General features: G+C 43.9%; 1 protein-coding gene across 2 annotated transcripts in view; it reads left to right on the top strand.

Moving 5' to 3' along the window:
* Positions 1-2,400: 2,400 nt before the first annotated feature.
* Positions 2,401-23,904, top strand: part of LOC121553443 (serine/threonine-protein phosphatase 2A 56 kDa regulatory subunit delta isoform) — a 55,738-nt gene continuing 34,234 nt past the window's right edge. For both annotated transcript variants that reach the window (XM_041866545.2, XM_041866543.2), the window contains exons 1-3: positions 2,401-2,554; positions 3,625-3,708; positions 13,841-14,018. In XM_041866545.2, the coding sequence (XP_041722479.1) occupies positions 2,528-2,554; positions 3,625-3,708; positions 13,841-14,018 (289 nt within the window). In that variant the 5' untranslated portion in view covers positions 2,401-2,527. The remainder of the gene's footprint in view (positions 2,555-3,624; positions 3,709-13,840; positions 14,019-23,904) is intronic.

Genomic DNA, 23,904 nt, shown 5'->3' with positions numbered 1-23,904 from the left:
GCTGCAACGGCCAATTCTGAAATGAACTGAACAATGTTATATGTATTTATGTATGTACATAGGTGTTCTTTCTAATTGTGTGAATTAACTAAATGTTTTTGATTTGTGTTAAATAACTTGATTTTATTATTTATTCACTTTAATTGTGATCAGGTCCTTGATTAAGTAAATTTAATGATACACGTCTCTGTGTGTGTGTGTACAATTAGGCTGACCTGCAATAGAGTTCCAGACATTTGTAGAATCTATGCCAAGGCGCATTGAAGCGGTTCTGGCGGCTTGTGGTGGCCCAACGCCCTATTAAAACAATTTATGTTGGTGTTTCCTTTATTTTGGCACTTACCTGTGTATAGGTAGTATGGCAAAGCTGAGGGCAGCATGAATAAGGCTTTTGGCTCAGTTATACAATATTACTGTAATAATTAATTATAGAATTCTGAGAGCAAGTGATTGGACTTGAGAGCAAAGGTATGGCAAAGACCATATCTGAAGTTTCTGCATAATGTCATGTTCGACAATGCCTGCTGGGAGATCAGTCTTCTCTTCAGAAAAGGTAAGGCCACTAAACAATGAAGATATGATTTTCTTTCTGAACGTTCAGTGGAAGGTGGATAGAATAAGGAAACAATCTATACATGAGGGGAATTTATGTACTTGCTATGTTAAGCCAGGTACAGTCTATCCTAGGATATTGCTGTTCTCTGTCTTTCATAATAGTCATTACTCTGTCACTGAATAATTATTTCTATTCTGTTTCACTGACTGTGGGTAATACTCTATTGCCAATGATCCCATATCTGTGAATTTTTGCTCACTGTCAGATCTTCGGAGTATGGCCTCAACTGTTTTGTTTATTTACTCTATTGTTTAAAACCTTGCTCAACCAATGTCATTTAATTTGCCAAATAAATTATTTTGAATGGAAGCTCATTGTCCATATTGATAATGTATGAAAAGAGGGTGCAGATCATTGCCAATAACATGCTTACCAACGTATGTTTTTACAAATGTGTTAGGCATACATAATTTCCCATGCACATAGATGGGATTCCTCTTTAGCCCCTAAGGGAATATGGATCATGCCCAGTAGGTGGTGCTGGTAAAGTGCATTGACACTACAACATGAGACCACAGCCTTTTGCCAGTAGATATTTTGTGAAGTAAAAGTGCATTGTAAGTGGTTACATACATTGTGGCTATAGTTTTGTAGGCTGTACAGCTTGCCAGAGGTCTGAAACCTTGTTTGTGAGGCTTATTTCCAGTGGTGTGCTGCACAGATGTGCACAAATTGCCTAAATGCATGTCAAACTTCTCACTTTACAGTATGGGGTTACTTTGGTAAACCCCAAATCTTCCAATAGTGTTTAGAATAAAGGTATTAGATAATCATATCTTTAATCCTCCATTTCGGAACACAATATTTTTTAGATTATGAACTGAAACTAGTATGGATCAATTTCTGTTACAGAGCTGCCTGCATATGTGACAAGCACTGCATCAATGTGCTCAGCTGTAGCATACATGCCAAAGATAGGACCATGCATGGTCACGGCAAAGGTGGCTCAATGTAAGGGCTGCATCTCCGTTATACTGTAGTTTACTGTTAACTATATAGCTAGTCTTCCTATTGCTGTATTTCTGAACAATGTTTCCTGATATTTTTAAGCTGAGGATTCAGGGAGGTTGCTATATTCTTTGGCCACTTGCCAGTGATAACAATCTGACAGTTAGTGTGGGCATAGTGCTATTCTGCACCCGTTGAAAGCCAGGTCTGGTGATGACTGTTTCTTTGTGCAATGTTCTGTCTGCCCATATAACAATAGCGTCGCACTGCAATCAAAACCACTGGTGGTAAGTGGCGTGGACGGGGTCAATTATTGCACTAGATTGAATAAAAATGCAATGTATTGTCAGTGAATAGATAAACATAGACATATTATAAAGTGTACGCGATTGTTTTCAATTAATTCACAATTTTGCCCTAATTATGTTGATGTAGGTTATAAGTCTAGGTAGGGATTCATTCATGAATTGTTGCTAGGTAATAAGTACATAATTTCAGCAACTCCACCAAACTGTGCTGTCTTTACCTCCACCCTAGACGGGGTCGTCACTAGTTAGCGCAGCCACATTCATAATTATGGCTAAACCCCGCCCATTTCTACAATTCATATTTTTAAAATGTGATCTTAACCCTAACTTTAACCACACTGCTAACCTTATGCCTAACCCTAACCTTAAATTAAAAATCCCATTTTGACTTTGTGGCTGTGGAATCTGATTTTGTGACTCTGTTATCTAGCATTCTAGTGGAAACCCCTTGACAGGGAGTGCAATCCGCCCATCCTATAACCACCCAATGTAATAATTACAGTGGCCCGTCACTAGGCAGTATAACGTGTGACTGGCCAATGGTCTTTTTCTTGGCCTAGAAGGGCGCAGGGAGCTGAAGGTAACCGAGTGGCAGCGATCGAGTCCCGGCGAAGTCTGTCGCGGAGTCACGGTGAAAAACACCAACAGCCACAAAATGCCGAATAAAACTAAAAAGGAAAAGGTAACGTAATGATCGCAACATAATGGTAACAATCCAAATATTGTTGCCAAATATTCAGAGGAAGCTGACCGTATCTCGTGATTGTATTTTAATTCGCCAACTAGATTTTGTATTATTATCGTAAGGCCTAGCAGAGCAGATAATTTTCCAGACCGCGCAAATGCCATCAGTAGCCAACAACATATTCAAATGTAATCTTATCAACTTGTTTACATTACCCTGAATATTACATTCTTTAAAAAATGGTTTAATGGATGTGATACCGATAGACTAGCCTCGGCCTACAGCAACAATGCATTTTAACTTTTAAATAATTAATATTCTCAAATCAGTTTTTTCGTAAAATAATGTTTATTTTTAGTAATGGCATAGTCGTATTTTTATCTGAATGTGTTGTCAGAATATGAACTGCAAACATGCACTAGTGTGAGCCTGATCTCTGATAGTAAGTTGACAGCTATAAGCTTGCATGCATTTGGTTAGACTACATTAGTCACATAAACACAAGATTATCTTCAAGTTGATAGCTACAAGTTCAATGTCTCGTTCTTCATAAGAGAATGCACTCTTGTCTTGTTACAATATGTGAAATAGCTTGCTACAATGTTTCAATATCGTCTCGCGCTTGTGTTTAGTCGTTGCTTGAGGGGATAGTAATTGCTGTTTTTTCCTCTTAAGGGGTATTTCAAGTCTATTGCTATACAGTCTGTCTTACAAATGCAACAGTCATTGCCACAAGAATGCATTCTAACTGTTTTTGAAGGTAAAGCAAATAAGGCCATTGCTACCCAGGGCCGAACTACCGCATTTGGGGCCCCAGGGCACATACCTCTGTGATTGCTTATGAGGTGTTCATATGCTATCTGGGGCCCTCCGACCTCCTTTTGGTTGGGGGCACATGTCCTGCGTGCCCTTTCGGTAATCAGGGCCATTTAACCACATAAATTACATCTCTGTGCAGTGTACAATTACTCCATAGACCAGAAGATGTGAGTTGTGTATGGTCCCATATCAATTTTGTTCTTCTTTATGAATACAGTAAGATAACTATGGCTTGTTGTCATTCACAGGAACCAACCAAATCTGCCAAAAGTAGCACTAAAAACAGTAATGCCACTAGTGGGAAAGACACAGGAACTGAAAATGCAGATGAGGTAAGATATTATTTGATTAACATGACAGTTCCAAATGGTTCTTAAACAGTATTTATTTGTTAATTTTTAGCCTGCCATTTATTTGTGAAGATGAATTGATCAAAGATTTGTGTATGACCATTAACCTATAATTAGAGTTTATTTTGAGGTATTATAAATGGTCTATTGCATAAGGGGCCTATGCATGCACCCAATGTAATTTCATTTGACACTGTATTTCCTGTTTCTTAATCTTGTTCTATGGTTCGTTTTCAATGCTACATAGATAGTATTGCATCAGTGTCAATACTTGTTCCTCGCCCTGCTTAGGCCAACATTACAGAGAGGAGCTAAACATAATGTTATGCCTTTGCATAATGACACATATGGCCAATGTCTGATCAGCCATATAGGCCTGCTGGTTCAGTTCACTCACAGCAGCTCCTTGGGAACATTGTTAAGGGGCCATTATGATGCTTGAGTTGGATCCAGACTCCAGCCGTTTTATCAGGAAGGGAGCGGCTGTCCTCTGTGTACAGACCTCTCTGTATGCAGCTGAGCTCTCTGCATAGACCACCATAGAGGCGGTAACTTCTCCATAGTTTACTCCCCAATAAAGTGTCCTTCTGTCAAAGTAGAAGTTAGACCTGCCTATTTTACATTTTGTTTTTTAAATCTAAATAAACATTATTGAATCAGGACTCATATTTCGTTTTGGTTAGCCAACAAGCTCTGAGATGGAAAAACAGTGTGGAAGAGGTCATGCAGGTTCAGGTACCTCAGAATATGATTGATCTGGCTGTTTATGTCTGATTTGGTATGGCCAGATAAATACGATCATGCATTTTTGTAGATGACAAACACTGACCTGTTTGCATCTAAGTGTTTCAAATGGCGTTGCACTCAGTATGCAACAGATCACTGTTGTGACAGCTAGGCAGGTGTCTAGGATATAGTGCCCACAGATTACTCCTAGATAGCAATCTAGGCACATGCTTTATGGCCACCTGGATCCTCACAGAAACAATGTAGCTCTTCTTACAGTTTCAAATATATATATTATTTTGATCTTGCAGTGTTTTTTAATCATTATTTTTCAGTGCAGCACTAACACACCTCATTTAACTAATCAACTACCTGATTCAACTAATCCAGGGCTTAGTGATTAGTTGATAAGTTGAATCGTGTGTTAGTCCTCGGTCAGAATAAAAATGTGTGCACAAGTGGGTCCCCAGGAATAGGGTTGAAAATCTCTGATGTACAGTATAAGCCAATACTGTGTGTTGCATCACCATGTCCTGCAACTGTACACCTCATTAACATTGGCTAGACGCTGGATACCCTCCATTAGTCACTGAGTGTGGTTTGTTAACCTCTCGCGTAAGTATAGCGTGCGTACCTTAACAAACAATAGTGTTTGCGCTCTCAAAACATCCCACAGTCCAGAGAGCGGTATTGATGACAGGAAACGCAGGGCGCTTAGGGTTTGACGTTGCGTAGGGTGAAAGGCTATTGATTGGGTCTATTTTGAGATCGGCCCAGTCATGCAAACCGGCCATCTCTGCCATGCCTTGGGCAAGCCCCAACATGTGTCGGATGGGAATGGTCCATAACATACACCATCACCACCCAGGATTTCAAAAACATGCCCAGATGTGTTAATGCACTGCATGCAGACTATGCACTCTCAAACATACATGCAATCATAAAGGTTGGGACAACAGTTTAGAAAGCAACCTTTCTTCATTTATTTTTCTTCTGGATCACTGATCGTGATAGGTGAAAGCCATAGTAAAAACGTATCCAGTCACTCCACCTATCAAAAGGTCATACCGGAAAGGAGATGGGGGGGTTCTGATAAATCAGGCTTAATTGCAGCACTTAATCTTTGCAGGCCAATATATAACATTTATTGCTCAGTTTGATGGGTATTTTACACTATCTGAGGATGAGTATAAAGGACTCCCCTTTGATGGTCGTGTTGTTATTCACTTTTGGATTGATCCGTTCCCGTGGCCTCGTAAGAAAGGGGAAGCTGTTTCAGCAGCTAATCAATCCTACAGATCCTCTTACTGTACTTCAGTTACTCAACCTGCACCTTTTTACAGTACTTATTTTACCCAGACCTTTTACCCAGACCTTTTAAATAGAGTGTCATTTGACACTACTATTGAGACATGGGACCGTGAATGCGTTTTTAATTAAACTTAATTTCAACAGTATACTTCAGTGATTTCATTGAATGAAATACATTTTTAACATGGAGCTAAATTCCTCAGGGAATCCCTCCTGTACTCAATTAGACTGGAAATACCCCTGTAAGCATATCTGCCTGTAATGGCAGAGGGTAGAGAGGGGTTAGTGCCCAAAATGGGATGGAGAACGGGCCTTTAGGGGAACAGCGGCCTTACAAGTGATTTGTAAAGCCAACAGTGGTGTGTATTCATGGACGCCAAGGGAAGCCAGGCTTCCCCAAAAAATTTACCAAGAAAAAAACATATAAAATAATTTATTTTGTCTCTGTGTTTCAAAATGTTCCTTCAATTCTCAAGAGGCTGAATGTATCTCACCGGAGAACGCAACTGAGCGAGCGAAACAGCGCCCCTCTGTCTCTGTATGTGTACGCCATCTATCTGATGTGGTCTGGTCATACAGAGTATGACATTGTTGCAGCCTGTAGCATTGAATGCAAGGGAAGCCAGCGAGCATTTGGCCTCCCTTGATAAAAAGAAAAGTGTAAAATAATAGCCAATCAGCGTTGAGCTAAACTGAGTGAGCTCAACTGTGAATGGTCCTGGCGCACCAAAAAAGTGTCAAGGGAAGCCAGTTTGGATTCGACGTCACTCCTATCAAATTGCATTGAGAGCATTCGTCATTGACAGAAACAACTTGAATTGTTGCATCTCGTTGTGTTGTTGTCCTCCAGTGGCTAGCTAGCTAAAAGTGTCCCTTTCCTAAATTAGCCATGGATGGAGATAGGAATTTGGACTGATTTTACTTAATTTTCCGTATTGGCCAGTGATTATAACAGCGATTCTGATCCCACCATTAATTCATACATTGTTGTGCCCCTGGCCTGAGAGGATGGAAGTTCAACATGTAGCCAGATGTAGAAGGCTAATGTTAACTAGCTAGCGTTGCCCATGAAAGGACGTTAGGCTAGCAAGTAAGCATTTTAGCCAGGTAGCCTAGGACAACAAGAAATAAAGGCGTGTACTGTATGACAGAGTGATAGACCGTTTCATCAACATGAAAGAGAGGAGGGTGGCATTGGCATTTGTCTACAAGTGTTTTTTTTTACTTGCATGAACACGCAAGCACACACACACACCACGCACGCACACACACAGAAATCAGTTGACAGCCACATCATATTTAGCTTACGTTGATTTAACTAAATAGTTTTTGGTATCTTTTAGTTGTCACTGTATTAGACTAAGCATAGGTGATTTGATGATGTTGAAATGGTGCTGGAATAGTGGAGGCAGCTCCTGTTCTCTTTGCGACTTGCGATAACTCTCCGTGGTTCTAAATCAATAGTTGTTTAGTGGTCCGAAAAATGTCAGAAACATTAACTTGCTTGACCGTGCTGTAGGTCATGTAACTAACTGTTTGTTACATGCAATATGCTTTGTGAACTTCACTGGACAGAGGTTGCTCTCTGGTTTTGTGATGAATAAAAGGTGTGGTTGAATTTATTCTGCCACTGTGTCTGTCACGCGTGCTGTAGGTGGGTGTAGTGGTGGAATCAAACGCAGAACACCGAAGGATAGTCCAAACAACTTTAGTAAATCTCCAAACAGGAAAAATGACAACACTTGCCCGAAGGCAAAAATACGCACAAAGGCGAAATAGCAAAAAGCGCACTAACAGGTGCGTAACGCTCCAACGCAGTGGAGGAAAGCTCAACCGAGCGAAAGGGCAAAAATAAGCCCAACACACGACAGACCAAAATCAATAACACACAACACTAGACAAACACAACGAGAAACTTATAGGACACTAATTACGCTAAACGAGAACAGGCGTGACAACAAACAGACAAAAGCAAATGAACATGAAACATACAACGGTGGCAGCTAGTATTCCGGAGACAACGAACGCCGAAGCCTGCCCGAACAAGGGGAGAGAGGCAGCCTCGGCCGAAACCGTGACAGTACCCCCCTTGACGCGCGGCTCCAGACGTGCGCCGACTCCGGCCTCGGGGGGCGACCCGGAGGACGCGGAGCAGGGTGCGTCGGGTGCCCACGATGGAATTCCGTCAGGAGAGACGGGTCCAAAATGTCTCTCCTCGGCACCCAGCACCGCTCCTCCGGACCGTACCCCTCCCACTCCACTAGATACTGGAGACCCCCATCCGACGTCTCGAATCCAAGATGGACCTCACGGAGTACGCCGGTGCCCCCTCGATGTCCAATGGGGGCGGAGGAGTCTCCCTGATCTCACTTTCTTGGAGTGGGCCAGCTACCACCGGCCTGAGAAGGGACACATGGAACGAGGGGTTAATACTTTTATATTCAACAGGTAGTTGTAATTTATAACACACCTCGTTCAACCTTCCCAGGACTTTAAATGGCCCTACAAACCGCCGACCCAGTTTCCGACAGGGCAGGCGGAGGGGCAGGTTTCTGGTAGAGAGCCAGACTCGATCACCAGGTGCGTACACCGGTCCCTCACTGCGGTGGAGATCGGCGCTCGCCTTATGACGTCGGAGGGCCCGCTGCAGGTGGACGTGTGCAGTGTTCCATGTCTCCTCCGAGCGCCGCGCCCACTCATCCACCGCAGGAGCCTCGATCTGGCTCTGCTGCCAAGGTGCCAGAACCGGCTGGTACCCTAACACACATTGGAAAGGGGGTTAGGTTAGTGGAGGAATGGCGTAGGGAATTCTGGGCCATTTCGGCCCAGGGAACGTACCTTGCCCACTCCTCCGGCCGGTCCTGGCAGTATGTTCTAAGAAACCTACCCACATCCTGGTTCACACGTTCCACCTGCCCATTACTCTCCGGGTGGTAACCCGAGGTGAGGCTCACCGAGACCCCCAACCGCTCCATAAAAGCTCTCCAGACTCTGGAGGTAAATTGGGGACCTCGATCAGACACAATATCCTCGGGTACCCCGTAGTGCCGGAACACATGGGTGAATAGGGCTTCGGCAGTTTGCAGGGGCGGTGGGAAGGCCCGGCATGGGGAGCAAACGACAGGCCTTAGAAAACCGGTCCACAACGACCAGTATAGTGGTATTCCCCTGTGAAGGAGGAAGGTCAGTAAGGAAATCCACCGAGAGGTGGGACCATGGTCGTTGTGGAACGGGCAGGGGTAGTAACTTACCCCTAGGCAGATGTCTAGGCGCCTTACACTGGGCGCACACCGAGCAGGAGGAAACATAAACCCTCACATCCCTTGCCAACGTGGGCCACCAGTACTTGGCACTAAGACAGTGCACTGTCCGGCCGATACCCGGGTGTCCAGAGGAGGGTGACGTGTGAGCCCAATAGATCAATCGATCCCGAACCTCGAGCGGAACATACTTCCGACCCTCCGGGCATTGTGGTGGACTAGGGTCGGTCGCGTAACGCCCGCTCGAGCTCAGCATCGACCTCCCACACTACCGGTGCCACCAGACACGACTCCGGCAGTATGGGAGTGGGCTCCACGGACCTCTCCTCCGTGTCATACCGCCGAGACAGCGCATCTGCCCTACCGTTCTGTGACCCAGGGATGTACGTGATCAAGAACATATTCCATCTAGCCTGCCGAGGGTTTAGCCTCCTCGCTGCCCGGATGTACTCCAGGTTACGGTGGTCCGTCAAAATGAGGAAAGGGTGTTGAGCCCCCTCAAGCCATTTAGGGCCTGTACCACGGCTAACAGCTCCCTGTCCCCTACGTCATAGTTTCGCTCCGCCGGACTGAGCTTCTTGGAATAGAAGGCACAGGGGCGGAGTTTAGGTGGCGCGCCTGACCGTTGTGAAAGCACGGCTCCAATACCGGCCTCAGACGCGTCCACCTCTACCTGAAATGGTAAAGAGGGATCCGGATGCGCCAGCACTGGAGCCGAGGTAAACAGGTCCTTCAGCCTCCCAAATGCCCTGTCCGCCTCGGCAGACCACTGCAGACGCACCGGGCCCCCCTTCAAGAGAGACGTGATGGGAGCTGCCACCTGTCCAAAACCCCGGATAAACCTCCGGTAGTAATTCGCAAACCCCAAAAACTGCTGCACCTCCTTCACAGTGGTTGGTGTTTGCCAATTACGCGGCTGACACCCGGTCTACCTCCATCTTCACCCCTGACGCAGACAACTGATACCCCAAAAAAGGAGACCGACTCCTGGAAAAACAGACACTTCTCTGCCTTAACATACAGGTCGTGCTCCACCAGCCTCCGCAACACTCTGCGCACCAGGGCCACATGCTCGACACGGGTAGGCGAGTACACGAGAATGTCATCTATGTACACCACAACCCCCTGCCCCTGCATGTCCCTGAAGATCTCATCCACGAATGATTGGAAAACTGACGGAGCGTTCATCAACCCGTATGGCATGACAAGATACTCGTAATGGCCCGAGGTGGTACTAAAGGCTGTCTTCCATTCATCGCCCTCCCTGATGCGTACCAAGTTGTACGCGCTCCTGAGATCTAATTTAGTGAAGAAACGCGCCCCATGCAAGGACTCAGTCATGGTCGCAATCAGCGGGAGTGGATAACTGTACTTCACCGTGATCTGATTGAGACCACGGTAATCGATGCACGGGCGTAAACCACCATCCTTCTTCTTCACAAAATAGAAACTCGAGGACGCAGGGGAAGTGGAAGGCCGTATGTATCCTTGTCTCAGAGATTCGTCTATGTAAGTTTACATAGCTTTCTTCTCCTCCTGAGACAGAGGATACACATGGCTCCGTGGGAGCGCAGCTCCTGCCTGGAGGTCTATCGCACAATCTCCCTGCCTATGGGGCGGCAACTGCGTCGCCCTCGACTTACTAAACGCAATAGCCAAATCCCCATACTCAGGGGGAACGTGCAATGCGGGCACCTGGTTTGGACTCTCCACCGAGGTAGCCCCTACGGAAACGCCTAAACATCTACCCACACACCGGGCAGACCACTCCATCAGAGCCCTCTCCTGCCACGAAATAGATGGGTTATGGGTACTCAACCAGGGCATGCCCAGCACCACCGGATACGCAGGAGAGTCAATCAGAAATAGCTGAATCATCTCCTGATGACCCCCCTGCGCACACATCCTAAGTGGCGCAGTGACCTCCCTGATCAAGCCCGCACCCAACGGACGGCTATCTAGGGCATGAACGGGGAAAAGGAACATCAACAGGAAGAAGGGGAATCCCTAAAGCTAAACAAAACTTCTTATCAATAAAATTCCCAGCCGCGCCTGAATCTACCAGCGCCTTATGCTGGGAATGAGGTGCTACCTGTGGAAAACTCACAGGCATACAGAAATGTGCAACAGAGAGCTCTGGGTGAGTGGGGCGCCTACTCACCTGGAAGGAATCCCCCAGTGCGGGACCTGTCGTCCTCTCCCCTAGGAGGCCATCCCCAGCACCTAGCCGCGGTGTGTCCTCCCCGACCACAGTTGGTGCAGGGGATGGACCCCCTAGTAAGCCGACCCCTCCTCTCTCTAGCGCCAGCGCCCCGAGCTCCATGGGACACGGCTCGGGAGGCGCTGGAGGGTGAAATGGACGGACCCCCTCGGGACGTCCGCGGGTAGCTAGTAGGTTATCCAGCCTGATGGACATGTCGACCAACTGGTCGAACGAGAGGCTGGTGTCCCTACAAGCCAGCTCCCGACGGACGTCCTCTCGTAGACTACATCTGTAGTGATCGACGAGAGCCCGATCATTCCACCCTGCATCTGCCGCTAGAGTACGGAAAAATCGAGGGCGAACTCTTGGGCACTCCTCCTCCCCTGCCGGAGGAAGACCAGACGCTCCCCCGCCGCTTTCCCCTCCGGGGATGGTCAAACACCGCCCTGAAGCGGCGGGAGAACTCGTCGTACGTGATGGTGTCCGCGTCGATCCTCCTCCACTCCGCGTTGGCCCATTTCAATGCCTTCCCGGAAAGGCAGGAGATCAGGCGGACACGCTCTCATGTCCCGAGGGCGCCGGGTGCACGGTGGCCAGGTACAGCTCCACCTGGAGAAGGAATCCCTGACACCCGGCCGCGGTTCCATCGTAGGCCCTCGGGAGCGAGAGTCGGACTCCTCGGGGTTCCGGTGCGGGAATGGGCGGACTGGCCGATGGTGCTGGCAGGGAGGGTGGCGGTGGAGGCGTTCCCCAGCCTCGGATGGTGGTGATCACCTCCTGCAGTGCGGTCCCCATCTGCAGGATCTGGTCCCGTTGTTCCCCGGACCTGGTCCTCCAGCGTCGTCTGGGCTGCTGCGGCTCCTGCTGATTCCATTATTGGTGTGTTATTCTGTCACGCGTGCTGTAGGTGGGTGTAGTGGTGGAATCAAACGCAGAACACCGAAGGATAGTCCAAACAACTTTAGTAAATCTCCAAACAGGAAAAATGACAACACTTGCCCGAAGGCAAAAATACGCACAAAGGCAAAATAGCAAAAAGCGCACTAACAGGTGCGTAACGCTCCAACGCAGTGGAGGAAAGCTCAACCGAGCGAAAATAAGCCCAACACACGACAGACCAAAATCAATAACACACAACACTAGACAAACACAACGAGAAACTTATAGGACACTAATTACGCTAAACGAGAACAGGTGTCACAACAAACAGACAAAAGCAAACGAACATGAAACATACAACGGTGGCAGCTAGTATTCCGGAGACAACGAACGCCGAAGCCTGCCCGAACAAGGGAGAGAGGCAGCCTCGGCCGAAACCGTGACAGTGTCTTCTTATTGTCTCGGCCTTTAGGCCTATATATCACGGTCGCAAGGCATATGAACTAACAGGTTAAAGAGCAAGCAACGTAATTATCACAACACATAGGTTGTAAAATGGCGTTTCTTCTGGCTTCCCCACGCATCGCTACTGAAAGCCAAGAGAGGGTAACTAATATAAAATATACATGTAATACCCCAGCACATACAGTTGAACCTCAACTGAACTGTTTCAGTATTACAAAGGAGTAGTTGACATTACTGCTGAATGGAGTGCAGTGTTACTCATGCATACTTGAGTCCAAACTAAGTACAAAGATGTGATTGTCCACTCGATTCTAGACCTTAGTCAGTCAGCGTGGACTGCATGAGAGCAGTACATTATTCAGTAAACCTATTTACAAGAGCAGCTGCATGTCCAATGACAAGCTTGTTCAAGAACATGGATATGCAAATCTATTTTTTTTAGGTTAGCATAGAACTACAATTCCCAAGAGGCATTGTAGAGGGAAAATAATAGTGATGTGAAAACCTAAATCCTTTCTTCTGGTCTGTGATTTCACATATGTAAGTTCATTACAATCCTTGAGGAGGACCTCCATTTTGTCAGGGGTTCAATGCTCTTGAGGTTTGTGATGAACTTCTATGCATGTAATCATGGACATGAAGAAAGGATTATGAATTTGATTGAATGAAATCAGGACATCACTGACTATACTACTGTATTCCCTCTAGTCTATAATGTCCCAGAGGGAAGCTTTAGAGAAAATATATATTCTTGGGACATGGAATTATAGTGTTTGTAGTGTTTGACAGAATAAAACCCCTCCACCTCTCATTCTCAACAGCATGACCAGTCATATGTTCAGGAGTCATCTCTCTGTGTGCTCCCTTTAAAACTCCAGGATAATGGTGTCATTAGACCAAGCCAATCAGAGTGTCTCTGTGGAGTCATTTACTGCTCTCTGCATGGTGAATGTAGTATGGGTTAGCAGCTAGTGAGAAACAATGTATACCAGATTGAATGGGGTTTTATCTACTAGATTGATTTACTGTGATAGTAAATGTCAATCCCAAGAAATGGAAATGATGTTTACTGAGGGAATGCAAATGGTAATCTTCTCAAATAGAAAAGTCTGTCAAGGGTTCAGGACAGATATTAAAATTGATATGGAATATTATACATTTAGTTTGAATAAAACATCCATCTTGCATTCTATTTTCAGTGGTTCCAACCTTTCCAAGCCTCACAGAACTTCATCAAGCTCATTGTGATTTTCGTGTGTGTTGTTCACAGGCGCAGCAGCAGCAAACTGCCAGCAAGCGTCCCAGCAACAGCACCCCACCACCCACTCAGCTCAACAAGATCAAGTACTCTGGCGGGCCCCAGATCGTCAAGAAGGAGCGTCGCCAGAGTTCGTCACGATTCAACCTCGCCAAGAACAGAGAGCTGCAGAAGCTTCCTGCCCTCAAAGGTATCACCAGCTAAACCATCAGCTTCTCTGGCTGCATCCTGATTTTCCACCTTTCTCCTGAAGTGTGCTGTTCCCTTCACTCATTTTTATTATTTTTTATTATTTTAACCCCCTTTTTCTCCCCAATTTCGTCTCATCGCTGCGACTCCCCAACGGGCTCAGGAGAGGCGAAGGTGGAGTCATGCGTCCTCCGAAACATGACCCGCCTAACCGCGCTCCTTAACACCCGCCAGCTTGACCCGGAAGTCAATGTGTCGGAGGAAACGCAGTTCAACTGGCAACCAGGTCAGCCTGCAGGCACCCGGCCCACCACAAGGAGTCGCTAGAGCGCGATGAGCCAAGTATAAAGCCCCCCCCGGCCAAACCCTCTCCTAACCCTGAAGACACTGGGCCAATTGTGCGCCGTCCTATGGGACTATGAGAATGAACCCGGGTCTGTAGTAATGCCTCTAGCACTGCGATGCAGTGCCTTAGACCACTGCGCCACTCGGGAGGCCCCCCCTTCACACATTTTAAAAGTAAACATTGGCTGGAGGAGGTTTCCACCATTTTAAATTCATGATGGAAGGTGTGCAAGTGCAAACTTGGGGAGAAAGGTGGAGAATCGGGATCCTATTCATAGATAACCACACAGACATCCTCTATGCTCTCCCCTCGCTCCATCCAGATCTTAAAGGGGGGCTAAACTGACTGATTTAGCCTCAGTTTCAGTCATCCTCATTAGGAAACGCGACTGAGAATGACATTTGGGTCTTGGAGGTGTGCTTTGATGTGGGTGTCTCGTGTGTATGTTCGCACGTGGGAAGCATTTGTACATTCACTCTGCCAAAACAGTACACAGTTACAATCACTCAACCTTCTAGATAACTTCAAACAGTCTAACCACATATTGTGTCTGGTCAGGTATTGTGTCTGGTAATAGCCCAGACTAGCTAGCAAGCTAGCCAACTTCTTTCGCCAATTAGCTTCAGCCAGCCGGTGTGCGACCGTGGCAAAATTGGTTTAACTTTGGATAGCATATCTGTGGGGCTAGTAAGGAACTGTCAATAAATTACACAATGTAAATGGACAATATACACTGAGTGTACAAAACATTAGGAACGCCTTCCTAATATTGAGTTGCAACCCATTTTGCCCTCAGAGCAACCTCAATTCGTCAGGGCACGGACTACACAAGGTGTTGAAGGCGTTCCACAGGGATGCTGGCCCATGTTGACTCCAATGCTTCCCACAGTTGTGTCAAGTTGGCTGGATGTCCTTTGGGTGGTGGACCATTCTTGATACACACAGGAAACTGTTGAGCGTGGAAAAACCCAGCAGCGTTGCAGTTCTTGACACACTCAAACCGGGGCCTGGCACCTACTACCATAACCCATTCAAAGGCACTTAAATATTTTGTCTTGCCCATTCACCCTCTGAATGGCACACATACACAATCCATGTCTCAATTGTATCAAGGCTTAAAAATCCTTCTTTAACCCTGTCTTCTCTCCTTCATCTACACTGATTTGAAGTGGATTTAAAAAGTGACATCAATAAGGGATCATAGCTTTCACCTGGATTCACCTGGTCAGTCTGTCATGGAAAGAGCAAGTGTTCCTAATGTTTTGTATACTCAGTGTATTTATATTTTTCTGTATTGACAATTTATTTCATTTTTTCATACTTACAAAAAAAACACACAGTACACCAAACTATACCTAAGCCCAGTGCACCATAACCAATACAATCCCAAAACAATAATCAACTAAACAAACTTTTTTTCCCCCTGATAATTTATATGATTTTCTTTTATGCGCCCTTAAGGAAACACAAGAATCGTTCCCATATCATTTTCAGGTATATTTAAGTTAAAACTGTAACTTGGCCACTCAGGAACATTCATTTGGTAAGCAACTCCAGTGTAGATTTGGCATTGTGTTTTAGGTTATTGTCCTGCTGAAAGGTGAATTCATCTCCCAGTGTCTGGTGGAAAGCAGACTGAACCAGGTTTTCCTCTAGGATTTTGCTTGTGTTTAGCTCCATTCGGTTTATTTTTTATTCTGAAAAACTCCCCAGTCCTTAGTGATTACAAGCATACCCATAGCATGATGCAGCCACCACTATGCTTCAAAAATATGGAGAGTGGTATTCAGTAATGTGTTAGTGTTGGATTTGCCCCAAACATAACACTTTGAGTGCTAACATTGAAAAGCTACTAACAAAGTGATATACAGTGCATTCGGAAAGTATTTAGACTCCTTCCCTTTTTCCACATTTTGTTACGTTACAGCCTTATTCTAAAATGGATTAAATGAAACAATTTCTTCATCAATCTACACACAATACCCCATAATGACAAAGTGAAAACAGGTTTTTAGACATTTTTGCAAATTTATAAAAAACAAAAAACTGAAACACCTTATTTACATAAGTATTCAGACCCTTTGCTATGAGACTTGAAATTGAGCTCAGGTGCATCCTGTTTCCATTGATAATCCTTGATATTTCTACAACTTGATTGGAGTCCACCTGTTGTAAATTAAATTGATTGGACATGATTTGGAAAGGCACACTCCTGTCTATATAAGGTCCCACAGTTGTCAGAGCAAAAACCAAGCCATGAGGTTGAAGGAATAGTCCGTAGAGCTCCAAGACAGGATTATGTCGAGGCACAGATCTGGGGAAGGGTACCAAAAAAATTCTGCACCATTGAAGGTCCCCAAGAACACAGTGGCCTCCATCATTCTTAAATGGAAAAAGTTTCGAACCACCAAGACTCTTCCTAGAGCTGGCAGCCCGGCCAAACTGAGCGATCGGGGGAGAAGGGCCTTGGTCAGGGAGGTGACCAAGAACCTGATGGTCACTCTGACAGAGCTCCAGAGTTCCTCTGTGGAGATGGGAGAACCTTCCAGAAGGACAACCATCTCTGCAGCACTCCAGCAATCAGGCCTTTATGGTAGTGTCCAGACGGAAGCCACTCCTCAGTAAAAGGCACATGACAGTCCGCATGGAGTTGGCCAAAAGGCACCTAAAGGACTCTCGGACCATGAGAAACAAGATTCTCTGGTCTGATGAAACCAAAATTTAACTTTTTGGCATGTAGGAGGGTTCAACACCAGGGTTGTGGGTTCGTTTCTCACGGGGGGCCAGTATGAAAATGTATGCACTCACTAACTGTAAGTCTAGAGGCAAGAATCTTAGATAACAACTTTCCATCCACATTACTAAGGCTGATGGGTCTATAATTTCAAGGTTCGGTCAGGTCTTTCAATCGCAACGCTTCAGTGAATATTTCATTCAGTATAGGGGCTAGTATACCTACAGAAGACGTGTACTACTCTACTGGTAGGCCATCTAAACCTGGTGATTTTCCGTCACTTAGCTGGGCAATAGCTTTTCTAACCTCCACCTCTGGAATGGGGGTGTCCATACACTCTGCTTGTTCTGTTGACATTTTTGGCGACCTTTAATGAACCAAAAAAGTTATTATAATCTGCATCCACTGAGTTATCCTCTGACTGGTGTAGAGTCCATAGAAAACCTAATTCATACCCTGTGTGCCAGTAAATAACCTATTATCTTAATTCATTATGGCAGAAATAATATTACTGGCATCTCTTTTCTTCAGCTGGCTTGCCAAAAGTTTTCCTACTTTATCACTTCCTTCATAAAACGGGCTTCTCGTCCTAAAAAGGGTATATTCCGCCTTAGTGTTGTACATCTCAAGTAGCTAAAATTTTACGTCACATTTGTTTAAACAAAATCATATAATCGTTTTTTACAAGTTCTTTCTCTAATAAATGTATCTGATGTTCTAGTGTATCAGCTTTACCTATACTTTGTTTGTTTTAGGAGAAAAGCTGATCATCTTCCCCCTTACAAAGGCCTTTGAGGTTTCCCATACCATACCCAATGTTTCAGTAGAGCCCATATTCTCTCTCCAAGTGATCTCTCAAGTTCATCATCCTGTAATAACTTGTTTAAACACCACCTACTTATTTTGACTGTTTCCCCCTGTAATTCAATTTGCAATTCCACTATTTTGTGCCCAATAGAAATGAATGGTAAATAATGTATTGTGCCATTTTGGAGTCACTTTTATTGTAAATGAGAATATAATATGTTTCTAAACACTTCTACATTAATGTGAATGCTACCATGATTATGGATAGCCCTGAATGAATCGTGAATAATATAATACTGAGTGAGAAAGTTAGACGCAGAAATATCATGTTCTCAAGAGATGCTAACCTCTCACCATTACAATAACAGGGGAGGTTAGCATTCTTTGGGGGGGCGGTATAATATTTATGCCTCTGTAACTTTCTCACTCATCATTATTCAGGATTACATTTCCTTCTGTCATATTACCAATAATCTTATTTATACTATGGAAAAACAATGGATCTTCAATGTTGGGTGCATAGGCTAAATGTTACAAAGGTTTAATTTAATCGCATGAACAATGGCATTAACACATATCACCCGACACAGATCATCCTTATACTGCTGTAGCAAGGTTACATTTAAATGTTTGTTGAAAAGTATTGCCACACCGTGCTTTCTTTTTGAGAATGAACTATGCACAATATTTCCCACCAAGTCCCTTTTCCATTTCATTATTTATGTTTCTGATAGGTGGGTCACTGTATAAATGCAATATCTACTTTATTTGTTTGAAGATAGGATAAGCATTTCCTTATTTTCACAGGATTATGTGAGCTATTAATATTCAAAGAGATCATCTTAAAAAACATCACTAAAAATTATCAAATGAGTGGATCGCTCCATATATTCACTGTGATGTAACCTAGAAAGAAATAGGATGTAAACCCCCAAAATGGAACAAACCATAATTGCCATGTCACTAATAATCTTTTCATTTCCCCCTTTATAATAACACACCAAACAAAAAATCCTTCCCCACACATTCCATCCCTAATCCCAAGGAGCAGTAGGCCTATGCAAATCTCTGCCCTATATAACCCTCCCTGTAACCCTCCCTGTGACTAACTGCATTGATAAATTATATCTATTTTTTTAGCATTTCCAAAACAAACAAACAAAATAAGTCACGTGTCTCAAGTTATAGCCCATGCATCCCTTTATTGCAACTCAAAGTTAATGTTCTATCATGCAGAAAATACAAATAAAATTAGAACACTCAAAGGATGCAGGAGAGGGTGAGAGAGGAAAACAAAATATATAGACCTATATAGCATAAGTTAGTCATATCTACCAACCCTCCATCAATCCATGCATTCCCTTTTTATTAAATGCTCACAGCTCTTCTTTTTTCTCATTATATTTGAATTTCTACAATTTATAGTTGGTTTGAGGTATTTAAGTCATTGAAATTTTGAGCTACTGACATTTTAAAAATATTGTCCCATGTATATTGTGTAATTTACTCATGGTCCCTAACCAGCCCCATAGGGATATCCGAAGTCGAACCAAATTTACCATGGGCATTACGATCGGGTTGCTTGCAGCTGCGCTCCAAATTGGTGATTTACTTGGGTGCTTCCAGCTGTGGGCATGTGGGCAGGATTTAAATAAACCCAACCCAAGGAAAACTGTGGGGTACCCTTAATTCTGTGAGATACAATTTCTGTGACCAAATTTATCCTATTAACACTTGTAGTCAATTTTGACACTAGAATAAATGTTTCTGACTCATATCGCTCTTTAAATGTCCCACCTGTAGTGGCTTCGATGCTCAAGCATGTACAAGCAATGTGATTATTTAGCATCTATATGAATACTTACTGGTAATTGCTTTTGTCTGCATATTTTCGTTAGATCCCTTCCACTTGCATCAGTCATGGAGAATGATGCACATTGATGTTGGCCCTTTCCTCCCAGTACTTCAAAAAGCACGACTGCATGTCTTCGCTCAAATTAATCACACAGATATACAGTGGCATCATAAAGTATTCACACCCCTTAACTTTTTCCATATTTTGTTGTGTCACAAGGTGAGATTAAAATTGATTTAATTGTCATTTTTTTGGCAAAGATCTACACAAAATTCTCAGTAAGAAAAATTCTAACATTTGTAGAGAATGTGAATTTTGAAAACTAAGACACTGATATATCTTAATTAGATAAGTATTCAACCACCTGAGTCAATACATGTTAGAATCACTTTTGGCAGCAATTACAGCTGTGAATCTTTCTGGGTAAGTATAAGAGCTCACCATACCTGGATTGTACAATATTTGCACAAAAAAAATATATATTCAAGCTCTGTCAAGTTGGTTGTTGATCATTGCTAGACAGCCATCTTCAAGTCTTGCCATAGGTTTTCAAGCAGATTTAAGTCAAAACTGTAACTCGGCCAGGTGATGATCTCTTATTGATGTCACTTGTTAAATCCACTTCAATCAGTGTAGATGAAGGGGAGGAGGCAGGTTAAATAAGGAATTTTAAGCCTTGAGACAATTGAGACATGGATTGTGTATGTGTGCTATTCAGAGGGTGAATGGGCAAGACAAAAGATTTACAGTGGCTTGCGAAAGTATTCACCCCCCTTGGCATTTTTCCTATTTTGTTGCCGTACAACCTGGAATTTAAATGGATTTTGGGGGGGGGTTGTATCATTTGATTTACACAACATGCCTACCACTTTGAAGATGCAAAATATTTTTTATTGTGAAACAAACAAGAAATAAGACAAAAAATATATAAAACGTGAGCGTGCATAACTATTCACCACCCCAAAGTCAATACTTTGTAGAGCCACCTTTTGCAGCAATTACAGCTTCAAATCTCTTGGGGTATGTATCTATAAGCTTGGCACATCTAGCCACTGGGATTTTTGCCCATTCTTCAAGGCAAAACTGCTCCAGCTCCTTCAAGTTGGATGGGTTCCGCTGGTGTACAGCAATCTTTAAGTCAAACCACAGATTCTCAATTGGATTGAGGTCTGGGCTTTGACTAGGCCATTCCAATACATTTAAATGTTTCCCCTTAAACCACTCAAGTGTTGCTTTAGCAGTATGCTTAGGGTCATTGTCCTGCTGGAAGGTGAACCTCCGTCCCAGTCTCAAATCTCTGGAAGACTGAAACAGGTTTCCCTCAAGAATTTCCCTGTATTTAGCACCATCCATCATTCCTTCAATTCTGACCAGTTTCCCAGTCCCTGCCGATGAAAAACATCCCCACAGCATGATGCTGCCACCACCATACTTCACTGTGGGGATGGTGTTCTCGGGGTGATGAGAGATGTTGGGTTTGCGCCAGACATAGCATTTTCCTTGATGGCAAAAAAGCTCAATTTTAGTCTCATCTGACCAGAGTACCTTCTTCCATATGTTTGGGGAGTCTCCCACATGCCTTTTGGCGAACACCAAACGTGTTTGCTTATTTTTTTCTTTAAGCACTGGCTTTTCTCTGGCCACTCTTCCGTAAAGCCCAGCTCTGTGGAGTGTACGGCTTAAAGTGGTCCTATGGACAGATACTCCAATCTCCGCTGTGGAGCTTTGCAGCTCCTTCGGGGTTATCTTTGGTCTCTTTGTTGCCTCTCTGATTAATGACCTCCTTGCCTGGTCCGTGAGTTTTGGTGGGCAGCCCTCTCTTGGCAGGTTTGTTTTGGTGCCATATTCTTTCCATTTTTTAATAATGGATTTAATGGTGCTCCGTGGGATGTTCAAAGTTTCTGATATTTTTTTATAACCCAACCCTGATCTGTACTTCTCCACAACTTTGTCCCTGACCTGTTTGAAGAGCTCCTTGGTCTTCATGGTGCCGCTTGCTTGGTGGTGCTCTTGCTTAGTGGTGTTGCACACTCTGGGGCCTTTCAGAACAGATGTACAGTTGAAGTCTGAAGTTTACATACACTTTAGCCAAATACATTTAAACTCAGTTTTTCACAATTCCTGACATTTAATCCTAGTAAAAATTCATTGTTTTAGGTCAGTTAGGATCACCACTTTATTTTAAGAATGTGAAATGTCAGAATAATAGTAGAGAGAATAATTTATTTCAGCTTTTAGTTCTTTCATCACATTCCCAGTGGGTCAGAAGTTTACATACACTCAATTAGTATTTGGTAGCATTGCCTTTAAATTGTTTAATTTGAGTCAAACGTTTCGGGTAGCCTTCCACAAGCTTCCCACAATAAGTTGGGTGAATTTTGGCACATTCCTCCTGACAGAGCTGATGTAACTGAGTCAGGTTTGTAGGCCTCCTTGCTCGCACACGCTTTTTCAGTTCTGCCCACAGGTCAGGGCTTTGTGATGGCCACTCCAATACCTTGACGTTGTTGTCCTTAAGCCATTTTGCCACAACTTTGGAAGTATGCTTGGGGTCATTGTCCATTTGGAAGACCCATTTGCGACCAAGCTTTAACTTCCTGACTGACGTCTTGTGATGTTGCTTCAATATATCCACATAATTTTCCTTCCTCATGATGCCATCTATTTTGTGAAGTGCACCAGTCCCTCCTGCAGCAAAGCACCCCCACAGCATGATGCTGCCACCCCCATGCTTCACGGTTGGGATGGTGTTCTTCGGCTTGCAAGCGTCCCCCTTTTTCCTCCAAAAATAACGATGGTCATTATGACCAAACAGTTCTATTTTTGTTTCATCAGACCAGAGGACATTTCTCCAAAAAGTACGATCTTTGTCCCCATTTGCAGTTGCAAACCGTAGTCTGGGTTTTTTATGGCGGTTTTGGAGCAGTGGCTTCTTCCTTGCTGAGCGGCCTTTCAGGTTATGTCGATATAGGACTCGTTTTACTGTGGATATAGATACTTTTGTACCTGTTTCCTCCAGCATCTTCACAAGGTCCTTTGCTGTTGTTCTGGGATTGATTTTCACTTTTGGCACCAAAGTACGTTCATCTCTAGGAGACAGAACGCGTCTCCTTCCTGAGCGGTATGACGGCTGCGTGGTCCCATGGTGTTTATACTTGCGTACTATTGTTTGTACAGATTAACATGGAAATTGCTCCCAAGGATGAACCAGACTTGTAGAGGTCTACAATTATTTTTCTGAGGTCTTGACTGATTTCTTTTGATTTTCCCATGATGTCAAGCAAAGAGGCACTGAGTTTGAAGGTAGGCCTTGAAATACATCCACAGGTACACCTCCAATTGGCTCAAATTATGTAAATTAGCCTATCAGAAGCTTCTAAAGCCATGACATCATTTTCTGGAATTTTCCAAGCTGTTGAAAGGCACAGTCAACTTAGTGTATGTAAACTTCTGACCCACTGGAATTGTGATACAGTGAATTATAAGTGAAATAATCTGTCTGTAAACAATTGTTGGAAAAATTACTTGTGTCATGCACAAAGTAGATGTCCTAACCGACTTGCCAAAACTATAATTTGTTAACAAGAAATTTGTGGTTGAAAAACAAGTTTTAATGACTTCAACCTAAGTGTATATAAACTTCCGACTTCAACTGTATATATACTGAGATCATGTGACACTTACATTGCACACAGGTGGACTTTATTTAACTAATTATGTGACTTCTGAAGGTAATTGGTTGCACCAGATATTATTTAAGGGCTTCATAGCAAAGGGGGTGAATACATATGCACGCACCACATTTCCGTTATTTATTTTTTAGAAATTTTAAAGATATATATATATTTTTTCACTTCACCAATTTCGACTATTTTGCGTATGTCCATTACATGAAATCCAATTAGAAATCCAATTAAATTACAGGTTGTAATGCAACAAAATAGGAAAAACGCCAAGGTGGATGAATACTTTTGCAAGGCACTGTAAGTGCCTTTAAACGGGGTATGGTAGTAGGTGCCAGGTGCACCGGCTTGAGTGTGTCAAAAACTGCAACGCTGCTGGGTTTTTCACCCTCAACACTTTCCCGTGTGTATAAAGAATGGTCCACCACCCAAAGGACATCCAGCCTACTTGACAAAACTGGG

Source organism: Coregonus clupeaformis, chromosome 37 (genome assembly GCF_020615455.1).
Source record: "Coregonus clupeaformis isolate EN_2021a chromosome 37, ASM2061545v1, whole genome shotgun sequence".
NCBI classification, from domain to species: Eukaryota; Metazoa; Chordata; class Actinopteri; order Salmoniformes; family Salmonidae; genus Coregonus; species Coregonus clupeaformis.
The sequence above is the reverse complement of the archived record's forward strand: the minus strand, read 5'-3'. Positions and strand labels throughout refer to the sequence as shown.